General features: G+C 38.8%; 1 protein-coding gene across 2 annotated transcripts; it reads right to left on the reverse strand.

The window, feature by feature from the left end:
- Positions 1-1895: 1895 nt before the first annotated feature.
- Positions 1896-9972, reverse strand: LACC1 (laccase domain containing 1). Of its 2 annotated transcripts, none has more exons than XM_065896217.1 (5): positions 9423-9972; positions 8626-8804; positions 7348-7513; positions 4330-4555; positions 1896-1998 (listed from the first exon to the last, which is right to left on the reverse strand). In XM_065896217.1, exons 1-5 carry the CDS (start codon positions 9970-9972, stop codon positions 1896-1898), a joined length of 1224 nt encoding a protein of 407 aa, XP_065752289.1. The 2 variants fall into 2 exon arrangements, with proteins under 2 accessions (XP_065752289.1, XP_065752288.1); XM_065896216.1 differs by lacking the exon at positions 1896-1998 and adding an exon at positions 3018-3177.
- Positions 9973-16803: the final 6831 nt, after the last annotated feature.

The following is a 16803-nucleotide window of genomic DNA, read 5'->3' on the forward strand; positions in this document are numbered from 1 at the left end:
CAATGTGACAATTCACATTAAAAGTATGTACCATACATACCATTTTTCCCAAGTGAAAACAGCCTAACTCCTCTCTTCAGCCTACAAATACACTTAAGACTACTCATCCCCCCTCCCAAATACACACACACACACCCACACACACACCATGCTTCAAAATACAGCCCTCGGTGCTTTATTTTCTCCAATAAAGACTAGCGAAGAAGGGTTGACACTGGTGCATCCTCGTCCTCAAGCAACTGAAATCTGATTCCTCCACCATGACCTATAGAACAGCTTCAACATGGTTAACCCATTGGTTTCTTCTCATTTTCTCTCTGAAGATTTCTTTTTTTTTTTTTTTAACTTACTTACTTATTTATTTTTGTATTTTGGCCACGCTGAACAGCATGCAGGATGCTGACCAGGGATCAAATCTGGGCCTCCATAGTGAAAGCACCAAATCCTAACCACTAGGCCACAAGGGAACTCCCTGAAGATTTCTTTTCCTCTCATATCTATGCTGGCTTCTTTCTCCAAAATAACTATACATTTTTTTCTTCTAGGATCAATCTTTTTGACTGGTTCAGCTTCTGGCTCTCCAAATGCAAGTGTGGCATGACGTTTCATCCTTGGACCTCCCTTCTTCTCACTCTATGTTTCTATGGAGATGATCCAGCCTATTCCAGCAGACTCGGGCATTGCCTCTGCATAGCCAACTCCCAAATTGCTGTCTTTTTCGCAACTCCCTCCCAGGTTCTTGGTCTCTGTTTCTAATTGTTGACCACATAATTTCCATCTGGATGTACTTCAGTCTGTGTGTCAATCTCATCATCCCTCTCCCTTGCCCCAAACCTCCTCCCCATCTTTGCTGCCACTCTAGGTAGTCAGCCAAGCAGAGACTGTGGAGGCATCAGGGACTTCTCCACTCTTCCTCATCTCTTACCTCCATGATCTAGGAACAGGATCTGCAGATTCCATCTCTGAAATGTCTCGCTAATTCATCTACTCTTGCCTCTGTTTTAATTTCCACTGCATTCAGGTTTCATTATTTCTTTTTAAAAGTATCGTGACTGCCTCTTAACTAATCTCTCTGCTTTAGTCTCTCACAAGTTAAATCCATCCTGTTAAATATAATGCCAAGGACATAAAAACACTCTCCTACTTTCTATGCCTACTCTTTGCCTGGAAAATAAACTCCAAACTCTCTGACACAGCATTCAAAACCTGAACTAATCTGTTTCTAACCTGTTTTTCCAGTAACTCCTGCCCACACCTTTCTCTTTGCAGAACATGTTATACACGCACAGCTTCATGCCCTAGTTTATGGTATTCCCTCTACCTGTTATGGTTGTTCTTTATTTGTCAAAAGCCTATACATCATCTTTCGGGTGCATGTGGTAAGTCATTTTCTCTGTAATACCTTCTCTATTCTGCCTTTCACATAGAATTAATCCTCCCTTCTCCTGTACTCTTTGGCTATTAAAATTAAAATGTTAGAAGTGTTTATCTCTTCCACTGCATTAGACTCAAAGGGAAAAAGTATTACTCATCTTGATTTCACCTATGATTCACACAGCACTTGACAAATAGAGGCTACCCAATAAATACTAAACTGAATAGACCTACTCCTGATTTACATAACAAATACAGAGTACAAACTTTAAGAATAATCCTTATCTGTGTAACATATAAACTATTGGGTTGGCCAAAAAGTTCATTTGGGTTTAAGTAAAAATAAAAGACACATTTTTCATTTTCACCAAGAACATTATTGAACAACGTATTCATTAACTGAGCAAATCTTTTGGCCAACCCAATACATCATATTAATTTTGTGTCAGTTATTGTTAGAATCAATGAAATCATTTGGCTTTGGATAATAATGAAAATATATCTGAAAGATGAATTATTCATTATAATCCTTTTGGTTTTAAGTATGTCAAACAGCTAAATTTCTCTCTTACAGTTGGTTTGGAAGGAAGCAGGAAATAGTTATGCAAAAATCCAGTCAAGTATCTGTAAAAATACATAGAAATCAAATATGAGGAGGCCATTAGTAGTGCTATTAAAATATCAATGTAAGAATCACTAAATCTATCAAAGCCTTTTGTATATTAAAGAGTTAAAGACATTGTAAAGCCTAAAAACAGTATTAATTCAATTAAAAGTAACCTTAAAGAAAATCAGGTATATGCTAAAGGGTCAGTGCCAAATCACTGTCACAAAATATTTTTTGTATAACTAAAAAAAAAAATCCATCTCTAAGAAATACTAATTTAATGAAATTACACTAAATCTTGCTCTATGATTATAGCTCAAGTGTCAGCAAACTATACCCTGTGGACCAAATCTTTATCTTGTAAATAAAGTTTTACTGAAGCTGGACATACTCATTCCTTCCTGCTCCTGTCTGCTTTTGCTCTACAAAAGCAGAGTTGAATAGCTGAGCAGAGACTACATGTTGCACAAAGCCTAAAATATGTACTATCTAGCCCTTTAAAGAAAACTGACCAACTCCTACTATAGATAATCAGCTGGAAATTTGGTTGTAAAACCAGGCTGGTCTGTTACATACGATAATACAAACGTATTATCATTATAGAATTTCGAATTTTTATGTAAAGATTTCTTCTCAAAAATTAAAATTTAAAAAAGAAAAATATAAAGATGTTATGATAGAAAATATACAGATGTCAAAAAAAAGAAAATATACAGATGTCAAGTACATAGGAGAGTTAAATGGCATACATGATTTTTTAATGAAAAAATTATTTTATTTTTATACTTTTATATATACTTATAATATATTCTTCATTAACTAGGAAAAGAAGTAGCTGCTCTTTATATTAGAGTATGTCACAGAAAATTAACTGTCCTACTACTATTGCTTCACTAAAAAGTAGAGAATTAATTCTTCCTATAGGAATAAATAAGTAAAGTTAAATATAATTAATTATTTTTTAAAATGAGGGGAGGGAAAGGTGCAAAGAGGGAGGAGAAGGGAGAGGGAGCAGGGAGAGAGAAGCTACTATACCTCATTCTCTAATTGATATGAAGCCAATCTGTGTACCAAAGTTAAGGCCATCTCGGACATGGGAGAAAAACTTGTCAGGATGACAGGAGGTACAGAGGTTGAGATCTTGGTTCTGGTCCTGAATATTCTGTGGTAGAATTCCTCCCTGTTCTAGAAGAATCCTTAGATAAAGATTTTTCAAAAGACAGAAAGTTTACTTTACCAACAGCCAAAGCAATATGGAAAAAGTATGGATATTGGTGTAAAAGAATTCTGGGAAAGATCTGCTTGGAACAATGCAAATTGTTATTCAGTTACAGAACAAGGACAAGTCAGGAAATGGTAGATTTCACCACCATTAATCATCTAAGTTCATATGTGAACTGTATAACCTCCATATTGTCCTGCAGACATGATCTGGGTATAGGATTCTATAAGCAAAATCAAGTAATTATTTAAGAAGAAACTTTTATAAGCAAAATCAAGTACTAATTTAAGAAGAATCTTGAAGACAAGATTCAATTGATTCAGACAGAGCGTGCTTTGTAGTCATCTGGCTCTCCCGCCTCCTTTCCTTCTATTAACCAGATTTTTCACAGAAAACTTGCTTCTCCTTAAACACTTCATGGTATGAAATATGACTATAAATTAGTGACACTTATTTCACAGGTCACATTTAAGAATCAATTTCAATCCTTTCTACTTATGTACTAAATGAGGCAGAATCTGGGTAAGGTTTTGCTGACTGGAAAAGAAACACGATTCAAATCAGACATCAATTTTCCTTTGTAGAAATGACAAATAATTTTTATTATCTATTAATAGCAAAATTTCATAAATTCAAAAATGCAAGGGACCATAAAAAACTTGAAAGTATCTATGTGTTTATATTATCTAGTATTTTTGCTGAAAAATATATTCCTCCAGTTAATTAGAGAATAAGAATAATTTTAAAATATCAGTTTCCTGATAGTTTATTATATTTAGGAGAATTTAGCTGAGGAATGTCTGTGAAGTGCCATTCTTTTCTATAAAAAGTGCCAACTTTTCTATATGAAGTTTAAGTACATCTCTTAAAATTAAATGCCAGCTGTTTCTTCCTTCACTTTTAAATCAATAAGAGATACCAGATCAAAAGACTGCTGTTATTCAAACTTAAATGAGAAAAGATTTCATATTTAAAATTAGTTTTTGTGTAAGTGTATATGTCAGCTACTTAAATACCTGCCACCTGAATTTTTCTTGGAGTTACTAATTGTTTTCTAAAATTATCTTCATTTTAGAAGCAATAAGCAATAATCTAACTTGCAGTTCTGGACTGAAATCAAGCATACCTCGTGGCTTTACGGATGTCAACATAGGGATTTGGTGAGCCAAAGAGCCGTACACATCCGGGATCAAGATTATGAAATGCCTTTGCTGATTCCCTTGGAAGAGTAAAACAGCAAGGTCCTACTGAAGGCCCCAGTACAACAATAATGTCTTCCAAACTACAGCCATATTCTGCTATCATAGCATTCACTGTAGCCATAGCAACACCTAACAAAGTACCTCTCCAACCTAGTAAACAAGAAGAAAAAGAGATAAGCAAAGTTAAAACATAAGAAAATTTCATCATAATTTATATCTAAGTTAAAAATGAACAGAGTCAGTTTATGTATTTTCGAAGTCCAGAAATAGTAAATGAATCACAAAATTAATTAAGCCAAATAATCAACTAATTAATTAAAATACTGGGTTTTAAATGAGGTATATTATACAAAGCACCTGACACAGAAGAGACATTTAATGGGAGGTCCCTTCCACTTCCTTTTTAAAATGTTCTATACTTTGTTTCCACTGGAATTATATCTTCTTAGTCTTCTCTCCTTCACTTTTTATGCACACTTTTAAAAATCGTGGGAAAAAACACATAACATAAAATTTACCATTTTAACTGTTTACAAGTGTACTCTTCAGTAACGTTAAGTCTATTCACATTGTTGTGCAACCAATCTCCAGAACTTTCTCATTTTGCAAACTAAAACTCTATGCCCATTAAACAAGAACTTGGCCTTTCCACCTTCCCCAGTCTCTGGCAACCACCCGTCTTCTTTCTGTTCCTATGAATTTGACTACGCTAGGTACCTCCTATAAATGGAACCATATAGTATTTGTCTTTTTGTGACTGGCTTATTTCACTTAGCATAATATTCTCAAGATTCATTCAATGTTGTAGCATGGGTCAGGATTTCCTTCCTTTTTAAGGCTGGATAATATTCCATTGTATGAATTTTGCTTATCCATTCAATCGTGGATAGACACTTGGGTTACTTTCACCTCTTAGCTATTGTGAATAATTCTGCTATGAGGATGGGTGTGCAAATATCCTGCCAACATCCTGCTTTCAATTCTTCTGGATATATATTCAGAAGTGGAATTGCCGGGTAATATGATAATTCTATTTAAAAATTTTTGAGGAACCATAATACTGTTTTCTATAGGAGCTGCACCATTTTATACTCCCACCAATAGTGCATTATGGTTTCCATTTCTCTTCACCAACACTTTTTTTTATAATATTATCCATCCTAATGGGTGTGAGGTGATATCCTGTGGTTTTGATTTGCTTTTCCCAAATTATTAGTGATGTTGGGCATCTTTTCACGTGCTTGTTGGACATTTGCATATCATCTTTGGAGAATGTTCTATTGAAGTCCTTTACCCATTTTTCAATGTTCTATTGAAGTCCTTTACCCATTTTTCAATCAAGTTGGTTTTTGTTGTTGTTGTTGAACTGTAGGTGTTCTTTATATATTCTGAATATTAACTCCTTAGTACATATATGAATTGCAAATATTTACTCTCAATCGGTTGGGTTGACTTTTCACTTTGTTTACTGTGTCCTTTGATGCACAGAAGTTTTGACAAAATCCAATTTATCTATTTTTACTTCTGTTGCTTGTGCTTTTGGCAACATATCTAAGAAACCATTGCTTAATCCAAGATCACAAGGATTTACGATTACACTTTCTTCTATGAGTTTTAGAGTTTTAGCCCTTACATTTAGATCTTTGATCCATTTTGAGTTAATTTTTATATATGACATAAGGGTCTAACATTATTTTTTTGCATATGACTATCCAGTTTTCCCAGTACCATTTGTTAAAGAAACTGTCCTTTCCCCATTGTATAGTCTAGGTACCTTGTGAAAAATCATTTGACCATATATACAAGGGTTTATTTCTGGGATGTCTATTCTATTCCATTGCTCTATACATCTGTCTTTATACTAGCACCATACATACTGTTTTGATTACTGTAGCTTTATAACAAGTTTTGAAATCGAGACATGTGAGACATCTAACTTTGTTCCTTTTCAAGACTTTCTTTTATCTTTGATATTTTTGAATTTAATGTTTCAAAACCCAGGAAGTAGCAAATAATATTCCCGTTTTATATCCAGGAACTAAAACTCAAATTTTAAGTAACTTTTGACAATGTCACTGACTTCTAGTCATTCATTACTTTAGCTAGATCAAAAGAAAAATGCACCACTTTCTTATTTATCTATAGTCTAAAATGCAAAGTAATCGTTGATTTACAAGCAGAAGAAAATCTAAAAGATCATTCTTCATTTTACATAGACTCATAACCACTGGATAGTCTAAACAGTATTTTTTTTAAAAATCACCAGAAAACAAAATTCCATTAACAGAACCTAAAAATTCTTTGTTCTTATCTTTAGAGAATAGTTAGAGCCACTAGACTACAGCATATTAAACTAAATGCGGTTTTCCAAACATATCTTGCTTTTTCTTACCTCCACACCTTTACACATGCTGCTGCATTTTCATAAACACCTTCTGTGACCCAACATGTCTCAACTTCCTATTCCCTATTACCTGGACTTCAAGGGTTCTGAACTAGAGGCAGTACAACTCCCTGGGAGTGTTTTGAAAAGCATGGAGGTTTTTTTTTTTTTTTTGGTTCTTACAACTCTGAGTGCTACTGGCATGAAGAATTTCAAAAAGCCAAGTAAACTTGGTCTGCAGTTAGTGTAAGACTATCTTGCCCCAAATATTAATAGCACCCCTGCTGAGAAACACTGGCACCTAACCAAATCCTATAAATCTCCCAGGAATCAGCCTAAGTACTGCTTTCTTTGGGAATTATACTCTGATTCATATAATTTGACTTAGGGACTCCTTTTATCTGCTCCTGTCCTAAGAGTCTGCTAGCTCTTCCCTATCTTTACACTTATCACCATGGGTAGTAATTAACTATTTGTAATATCCATCAGAAAGAAATTATAACTTTTCCTGTACCAAAAAAATTGGTAAAATCCTAGATGTTTAATTAAGTACACTTACCAGAGTGAGCAACCCCACATGCTTTTCTGACAGGATCGGCAAAAACTATTGGTATACAGTCAGCACCAAGAGCCGCTATTGTGACTCCTCTTTGATTTGTGGTGATTCCATCGTAAGATTCAGGCTCCTTCCTTCCCATAATCCAGACGTCATTGGCATGATCAGTCTAATACCAAAGATGTGAGAAAAAAATGTTTTGAAGATAGAGTTTCTCATACCATAAGCTTTTCTTAAAGTATGCATCTTGTACAAAATTATATAACCAGTTTAAGGTTACAAGCATTCACTAAATATATCAGGTCCATATATGATAAAATAACAAACTTACTTATTTAACTTTATGATATGATAATCTCTGCATATTTTCCTCAAAGGAAAGCAGACTTTTACATTTAACAAACATTTAAAAAAATTCAAAATAGTCCATCCATCATGAATACCTCCCACTAGAGATGGGTAAATCTCTAATTGCAGTACTTTCCACAAAGTACTAATTTACTGAAAGAAATTAAATTTCCAAATCAATGATATTTTTACTTTTCCTGGAGTCAAGTAACGCTAGAATTCTGTAAGAAACAATTATCTCATCAGTTGTACCCGAGTTCCTCCTAGTGTTGATTAATAATGGCTCTTCTCTCTCACCAACCAGGAATCTTCCTTCTAAATCAAAAAGGGCAGTGGTACTATACTCTGAGAATTCACTGTACTTTTAGATGTGAGGAGCTCCAGATGAAATATATATATATATCGTCATAGAATTGATCTTTAGGTTATGGTATACAGCTCTAAGAAAAAAATCACAAACATTATCCTAAATCTTAGATAAAACACTAGATGCAAAAGTTAAATAACTTATTTAAAGTCCACGTAGTCATTAGCAGAGTCAAGAATATACTTTAGGGACTTCCCCGGTGGCGCCACGGTTAGGAATCCACTTACCAATGCAGAAGACACGGGTTTGATCCCTGGTCCGGGAAGATCCCACATGCCACGGAGCAACTAAGCCCATGCGCCACAACTACTGAGCCTGCGTTCTAGAGCCTGCAAGCCACAACTACTGAGCCACGCACCACAACTATAGAAGCCTGCACACCTACAGCCTGTGCTCCGCAACAAGAGAAGCCACCACAATGAGAAGCCCACGCACCGCAAGGAAGAGTAGCCCTTGCTCGTCGCAACTAGAGAAAGCCCACATGCAGCAACGAAGACCCAACACAGCAATAAATAAATAAATAAGAATATACTTTACATCTTCCAAAATAGGAAACAAAATTGTACCTTTATTCGGTAAAATTTCTTCACGTTAAATCCTGCTGCATTCCCCAGCCTACGCAGATTTTCTTGAACAACAGCCTTGGGATCTCTCCGTTTGGAACTACTGAAGAGATTGAATGAGCTAAGAGTTGGTATGTAAGATATCCCACCTGTTCTTGTAGTAAATCCATGTATGAAAATATCTGTTGAAGATAAACAATGAAGATTAAAAACATGACACACAAAAGACTATAAGCATTACAAACCCAGTCTCTCATTAAGACTTTCCCTAATCACCTCATCCTGCATTAGTTTATCTGCCTTCTAATTTCTACAGCTCTTTATACCTCCACCTATTCTTATTCTCCACCTATTCTTCTTATAATGCTTTGAGTTTGTTTTACCTTTTCTGTGGGATTATTGCTCTTCAAAGGGTATCTTTTGTCCCATTTGTCTTGTTATCCCAATAGCATATAGCTCACAGTAAACTTCATTCTTCTGTGAAAGCACCAATGAGTTAAGGTTTCAGAATTTCTGAGTAGGAAATGCTTACGGTCATAAATCTCATTTAAAAGGAAGGCTGGGGGATTTGTCTTAAAGCTGAATTTGCAATAAAGAGAAATTATTTACTTAGGGTGGCTATCCCTTGACACCCCTGACACTACAAGGCAATGCATGACACTCCCATGTTGTAACTGATGCTAATGAACACATAAATTCACAACAGTCTACAAAAGAAAGAAGCAAAAAGAGGTGAACAACCTGTAAAGAAAGACTGGTTTTTCACATCCAGTAAAATCAACAGATAGTGTTTAACGTACCTGGGATCAAAGGAGATGTGATAATGGTTAATTCTCCTTTCAGTGTTGGCAAACTTCTCAAATATGTTTCTATTTCATTCTGGATTGCCTCTAGTTCTTGAGCTGTGATTATGTTTATTTCAGTAGGCTGTTTCAAAAGACCTCCCCTCAAAGTCATCTGTAAATCTTCAAACTCAAAATTGTAAACATCAGTGAAGAGTTGACCAATAAAAGCCTTCATTAATGTCTTCCGGTGCACAGGCACAATTACCTTAATGCTGCTCAAATTTTTTTCATCAATTTTTTGTTTAATGGTATACAATGAGGCAGCCATGCTGGGATTGCTAACAGTCTCAAATTCTCTCAGGAAAGCAGATAATCCATTGCTTGTTTCTAATTCACAATTATCATGGTCACAGCTGATGTTACTGCAACACATTATGCAAAGGAACTTGGCCTTGGCACCATGGTGGTTTCGGACAGCATTCAATGTCATTAGTAATGTCTGATGACAGTTTTTCTGAGAGTTTAATTTCAAACCAAAGAGATCTATCAACACTGCTTCTGCCATCCTTCAACACTGTACAAAGTTCTTCAAAGGTTTTTGTGCCCCCCCAAAATCGCCTGTAAAGAAAAATTAGCCTAAGTAAGAATACAAAGTTATATCAATCTCCTTATAGTTACAATAGAAACTTGTGGATGGGTAAAAAGAATTGCATTGACTTAAAAATGTAACCAAAATAGTGAATCTAGACTCCTCCCAGAAAAGCTAGTGCACTATCTGTCAGAACCAGGACAATGAAAAGCAAAGCCATCTCTTAATTCATTTTGTGAAAGTACTTTACATCTTTCCAGCAGAACAACAGTTTTTGTTTTGTTTTATTTTCACGTAGCAATTTTTTAAAAATATCTTTATTGGAGTATAATTGCTTTACAATGGTGCAGGTAGCAAACTTTAAGCAGGGAATTACTTGTTGACTTAGACAAAGTCCTGTATTTTAATTACACGGTGTCAACTTATTGATATATCATTAATCCGGATATCACTGGTTTGCTAATTTACATCCCTTCATATGAAATACCTGGGTCTCGAGCTCAACAGGTTAAAAGGAGCTGCACCTAAAAATTAAAAAATTTTAAATTCTTAATTGCTTTTTTTTTCCTTCAGAAAAATTGCATTTTGTTATTGTTGTTTTTCAGAAGCAGACTCACAGATACAGAGGACAAACTAGTGGTTACCAGCGGGGAGAGGGAAGGAGGGAGGGGCAACATAGGGGTCGGAGATTAAGAGGTACAAACTACTATGTATAAAATAAATAAGCTACAAGGATATATTGTACAGCACAGAGAATATAGCCAATATTTGATAATAACTTTAAACGGCATAAAATCTATAAAAATATTGACTCACTATGTTGTACACCTGAAACTAATATTGTAAATCAACTATACTTCAATTTTTTTAAAATGCGTTTTTAAGGAGATAAAAGCAGACTCCAGGATTCACGCAGGGCTCAGGTATGGCAATTATCTCATAAGCAACGGCAATTTGGATCAGGTGTGCGTCCCACCTGCTCTCCTCTTCACTCCCCGCGCACAGATCTTCTCCCCCCAGCCTCTGCCCTCCCCCACCCCAGGCTGCCGGTCTCTCTTTGGTGACCCCTTCGGTGACCCCCTGTGCCCCGGATGGTTTTCTCCTGCCGCCACTCCTAACCCCCTCGCTCTGCACCGTGAAAAGCCCCACGACGCCTCTGCCACCCGCCCGGTCCGCGCTCGTTCCGGTGGGGCGCCGATCCTCACCTGCCGGACTCCTCCCGCCCCTTCGAGATTTTCCGACGGCCGGACGCACACCCGAGGCCGTTCTCCGTCCTCGTCCGTCGCGCGTCGCCTTCCCCTGCACACTCGGTGGGCGGCGAGCTCTGAGGCGTCTGCCGCCCCCAAGTCCTCCGCCTGAACGAGACCAGGAGGCCGCGAGCGTGTCCCCGGGCGCTGGGCGGGCGGCGCCTGTCCCGCCTCACCCGCCTGACCGCGGACTGCCGGAGCCCCCGCCCGGCAGCCCCCTGACAGCCGCGGAGGCCGGGCCGGGGGGCTGGGTGCGGGGAAGCGGGAGCGACCCGGGTAGCGACCCTCGGGTCGGACGCGCCAGACCGCGGGGAACCGTCAGCAGTTCCGGGTCAGGAGGGCGCCAGCCCGCGCCCGGCGCCAGGAGGAGGAACGGGAACCGAAGCAGCCGACCGACCGAGTGACCGGAGCCAGGCGGGTCCGCGGGCCGGTGGCTGGGCGGGGTGGGCGGGGCGCGAGGGAACGGGGCGGGCCTCCTGACTGGGCGCGCGGCCGAGCGGCCTCGGGTCGATGACCTCCTCCCCCTGCGCGGGGGCGAGGAAGCCCTTTCCCGGCGTCCGCGCTGCCAGTCGTGCCTCAACGAGTCGCCGTCCCGGCAGAGCTGTCGGGACACTCGGTTTCCTCCCCAGAGCCCAGGCCTGAGAACCTCCTCGCGTTAGCACTTGGCACTCTGTCCCATCCAAGTTCAAGTAACGTGCCTCCCGAGGTAGACTTTTTAAATTTTTTTTAGCGGTTTTGCTTTAGTTGTTTCCAGAAACGAGTTGGCTGAACCCCTCCTTTGCCTTTTTGCTGATCCTGCCTAACTTGCTGACTAAACTTTACAGCTTCTGCACGTGTGTGGATAAACGGAGGTCCTAGGTGCCCTTTGAAAACTACGCGCCAGGAGTAGAAAATTAGAAGGCACTGACCCTTAGAGTTGTGACAAAGATGTAAATTAGCATCCTTTCTCTGCCCTGAAAGAGCATAGCATTCATTTATTTAAAAATATTGAACAGCTCCTACGTATATGGAAGGCAGACGCTCTGGCCAAGGGGAAATATCTCCAACCTTCAAAGAGTAGGAGAAAGGATGCTTCCTGTGGAACTGGTTATGACAGAAGGAGGGGGTCCGTTTCTTCTGACAGTCGCTCAGACGATAAGTGCTGAAGAACCTGTCCCTGAGAGAAAGAATCTCAGCCATCTGGGAGTTTAGAAGAGCACCTGAAGTGGGCAGGTGCTGCTATTCTATGGCATCCCCAGCCCAGAATAGGAACCCACTGTTCAGTGTCTGGCAGATGTTTCTGTCAAAAATTGTACTTTCATCATTTTTGCTGGACATTTATTAAGAGCACTGAGTGCTGTGTGGTGCACCTGATGCGCTCGGCTCTGAGCTTGCTTTATGTTCAATATTACTGTGAGCAAAATAGAGGTCTTCAGTTACAAAGCTGGGTGAAAACATTTATCTCTTTTTATAGACAATGGTGGGAATTCATTTTCTGTCGTGCAACGGTAACAGTAAAAAAGGTAAAAAAAGAAATATTTCAGAATAGGGAAGCTGTCAGGGAAGAGAAAGTTTGCTGTTATATTGTATTTATATACCATTTCCTTTCATCATCTGGTACTGGGCTGCGGCCTCATCTCCTAGCACTCTCTTACCTCATCCCCATTCCCCCCACTCCAGTGGCTCTCAATCCTGGCTACACCTCAGAACTACAAGTAGAACTTTAAAAAAATATAAATCCAGGGAGCTTCCCCCTCCACCACCTCCAGATAAACATTTGAATCAGAAACTCGGGAAGTCACATCTCACGGGGAGTCAAGTCTCGGCCTGTTTTGCTTTGCTTTTTGTTTTGTTTTAATCTCTACAGATGATTCAGATGCGTAATTAGATTTGAAAAAACAACTTCCCTATTCCCAAGCCACTCAAACTAAAGGCTGTTCCTTGGAACACCATATGATTTCATCCTTAGCGTAAGCTATCCCTTCTGCTTAGAACACTCTTCTCTTTATATGCTTTTTTTAGCTGTTACTTGTTCAAGCCCCTTCAAGCTCAAACATCACCTTGAATCCCCATCCCCTTGCTAAGCAGAATTAACTGCTTCTTTTAGCATTTTGTTTGTATAGGAGAAGCTCTCTCATAGATGCAATCTGTATCCATAACCAAGCAGTACATTGAAAAAGTCAATTAAACATTAAATTGTACACCTCATAAAGATGAACATGGTAGTATATAAATTATATCTAAATAAAACTGTTTCAAAGGAAAGTCAGTTAAACCAGAGAGTGATGAAAAAGTATACCATAATACCTTAAACATTTTTTAACCTAAAACAACTATATGCTTGTTTGCCAATCTGTTGAGAAGGTCCAAGGCCTTTTCTTTGTACATGGCCTCCTGATTAGAGTTCTGCGTCATATCTCTTCTATAAACTACACTTCTCAACCGTCAGCTAAGCTTTCCCAAGATTCGGTTCCCTTAAGAGGAAAATAACCTAGAGGCACTTGTGAAGCTGAGTGCAGATTTCTTCTTTATAATCATTTATAGTTATCTCACACATTCAAACAACTCACCTTAATTGGGTCTTTCCAAAATATTAAACATAGCTTTTAAAGAAACAACAAACTTTATTTCCACACTATTTCATTGGTTTACATAATATTTAATTAAATTATGAAAGCACAGTGACAAGTACAACTGGCATAAACAGGTACAGGAACAAACACAAGTGACATTGTCAGCTGTACAGTTCCACTGGTAGGAGCAGAAGTGGGCAGACTCACTGGAGACTAGCTTTGTAACCCTTTAGCATCCAGCATGCGCATTCAGCGTGATGTGGGAATTAGCAGCTTATGATTTAAAAGGAAACAAAATGAGTCAATTGGTTAGAGGTTAAGTGTAAGTAGACTAAGAGAACACCTACTGTTCCTCTACATTTTCATTATTTGACTTTGCATCTATTTCCCCCATAGAGACTTAAAGCATTTTGGGGGCAGAGAGAGTGCCTGGCTGTTGAGGGGAACCTTTGGGAAAATCCCCAGGCATTCTTAATCACCATGTAAATTCTTATCATGAGAACAATTAGAATAAAATTGGGAGCACTTGTCTTTAAACCATTCACACTAGGGTTTATGAGTCCTTCCAGAAAAGGACATGTAACATGCAAATTTCCTTGTTAAAAGATTATGTTAGTTTCCTAAGTTTTCCATAACAAATGACCACAAACTGGATGGCTTAAAACAACAAAAATGTGTTGTGTTATAGTTATGGAGGCAGAAGTCTTAAATCAAGGTGTGTCAGGACCGTGCTGCCTTCAAAGCTTTCCTTGCCTCTTCCAGCTTATGTTGGCTCCATGTGTTCCTTGCGTTGGGGTGCATGACTTGGGGCTCTATGCCTGTGTCCTCACATGGTCTACTTTCCTGTGTGTCTGAGTCTCAAATCTCCCTGTACCTTTCTCACATAAAGACACCTGAGTGGAAGTAAAGAAAAGGCCAATCATAGAGTAAGCAAAGGCTATTTATTCAGAGCTTGCTGGAATAAGGGAGTCAGCCACATTACTTGTGTTTTGGCAGAGACTCAAAGGCAGGCAGAGGGGTGGGAAAGCTTATAGTGGAAAAAGGGGAAATCTTCAAGTATGCCCTGATTGCAGGCTGTTGGCCTGGGGAAGCTGTAGGTGGGCTCACTAGAAGTTGCGCATCCTGTGTGATTGGTTAGGGGTGCATATTTGGCTTTCTCTGGTTGGTCCTAAGTTGGAAGTAGGGACAAAAACTAGGGAAGCTGTTATTTATTAATCAAGCACTGGCCATTTTGGGGCCATTTGTTACAGGGGTTAGTGTTTGGCTCCTGAATTGTTATTAGAGATAGTGGTCTGACTTCAGATGGCAGGCTAGCTGGTTACTGTAGTTGATGGATGGTTTCCTGGGTTGGTTGCTGCAGGTTGTGGGTCAGAGTCCTGTTTTTATCTATGGCCTAGTCACTGTTTGTTTGCATGCTCAGCGTCTCACCTGTCACTGAATTTAGGGCCCACCCTAAATCCAGGATGATCTCGTCTCGAGGTCTTTAACTTAATTACACCTGCAAACATCCTTTTTCCAAATAAGCTCATATTCACAGTTTCTGGGGGTGAGGACACAGACATCTGTCTGAGGGGCCACAGTTCAACCTGCTACGAGCTCCTTTTGGTTTAGAACTCATGTTTACTTGTTTACAGAGTAAAAATAAAAGACTTTTCCCCTTACTGTCCTGAATGAGACAAGCAGGGAGGTTATGACTGGATTTCACCAAAGACCTATAATTTCTTTTTCAAACAGTTGCCTGGGCATCCCTTAAAACTTAGATTTGAGCTGCAGACCAACCCTTGTATGTCTACACCCCAAAACGAGATGTTTTTGTAGTCCAGTACTGTCTGTACATTCAGAGAAATCCCACCTTCGGCTTAAAGCTATCAATGAGTAATATCTGAATGTTCTCTAACTTGCCTTTGAAAGAAAGTTAAGGAACAGTACCAATCCTCTGGTTTCTTTCTGTTTTCAGCATCCTGAAACTTTAATCTCATTACCTAGCCAGGGAAGAGAAAAGTCCCTAGTTTCAGCAGATTCTAAGACTCTGGTATATAATAGGTATGCAATACATTTTTAATGATTCAATTAATTTATTCTTTTTGGATGACTCTGATGATGTAACTTCTCTTGAAAACATGTGGTTGAAAAGACTTGTCCTCTTTTTTACCTGAAGTATGTACTATTGATTCTTACTCATTTGTGCAGTTTGTTACATTTTCCCCATGATTCCTCTTTAATTTATTGTTGGAATTGAACCATCCAGAACTGATTCCATCATGCTTATGACAAATATAGACATAATTTTAAACTCTCAATTCCAGGAAAACTTTTCTCTCTTCCCCAGGTCAGTTTTTTTAGCTTCCCCAGTTAAACATCAGCTTCAGTTATTAAACTCCCCCTCCCACTTGGAAAACAAAAACAAAAGCAATTTCACACTTATGTGAAAATTAACTAAGTAATTTTTCTTTCCTTGTTTTCTAATCAAATGTATGTTCTAAAGGGGGTAGGAGGTAATTATAAACTTAACTACTTAAACTGCTTGGCAGGTCCACATAGCAGCTTTTTCCATTCGGGATGAAAAATGGTGCTTATGTGACATGGGCGCACATGGACAGCTGCCTCGTCTTGATTCTTTTAAGCCTGAAGCTCTCAAAACCCGAGGGGAGTTTGACAGCCTTGCTTTATTTTGCTCATTAACTTGAAGGGACGTACCAGACGATAAGTTTCCAAAAACTCAAGCCATGGCCTTTTTAAAATCTCCTCCCAAGGGCCAATTACAGGCACTCGCCTCGGATTCAGACGAGATGGTGCACAAAAGTCATGCTCATCACGATGCTTCAGTACATGCTAAATACCTAATAGATGTTAATTTGGATCCTAGTTGCTTCACGTTTCATCCTTCCTGCTTGGATGTATGACCTTTGGTGAATTTCCTTATTTCTCGAAGTCTTAGTCTCCTCATTTACAAAATACAGGTAAAAATCATGTCTAGCTTATAGGGTTGCTCTGAAGGCTAAAACAGA

The sequence above is a fragment of the Phocoena phocoena genome, chromosome 18 (genome assembly GCF_963924675.1).
Source record: "Phocoena phocoena chromosome 18, mPhoPho1.1, whole genome shotgun sequence".
In the NCBI taxonomy this organism is placed as follows: Eukaryota; Metazoa; Chordata; class Mammalia; order Artiodactyla; family Phocoenidae; genus Phocoena; species Phocoena phocoena.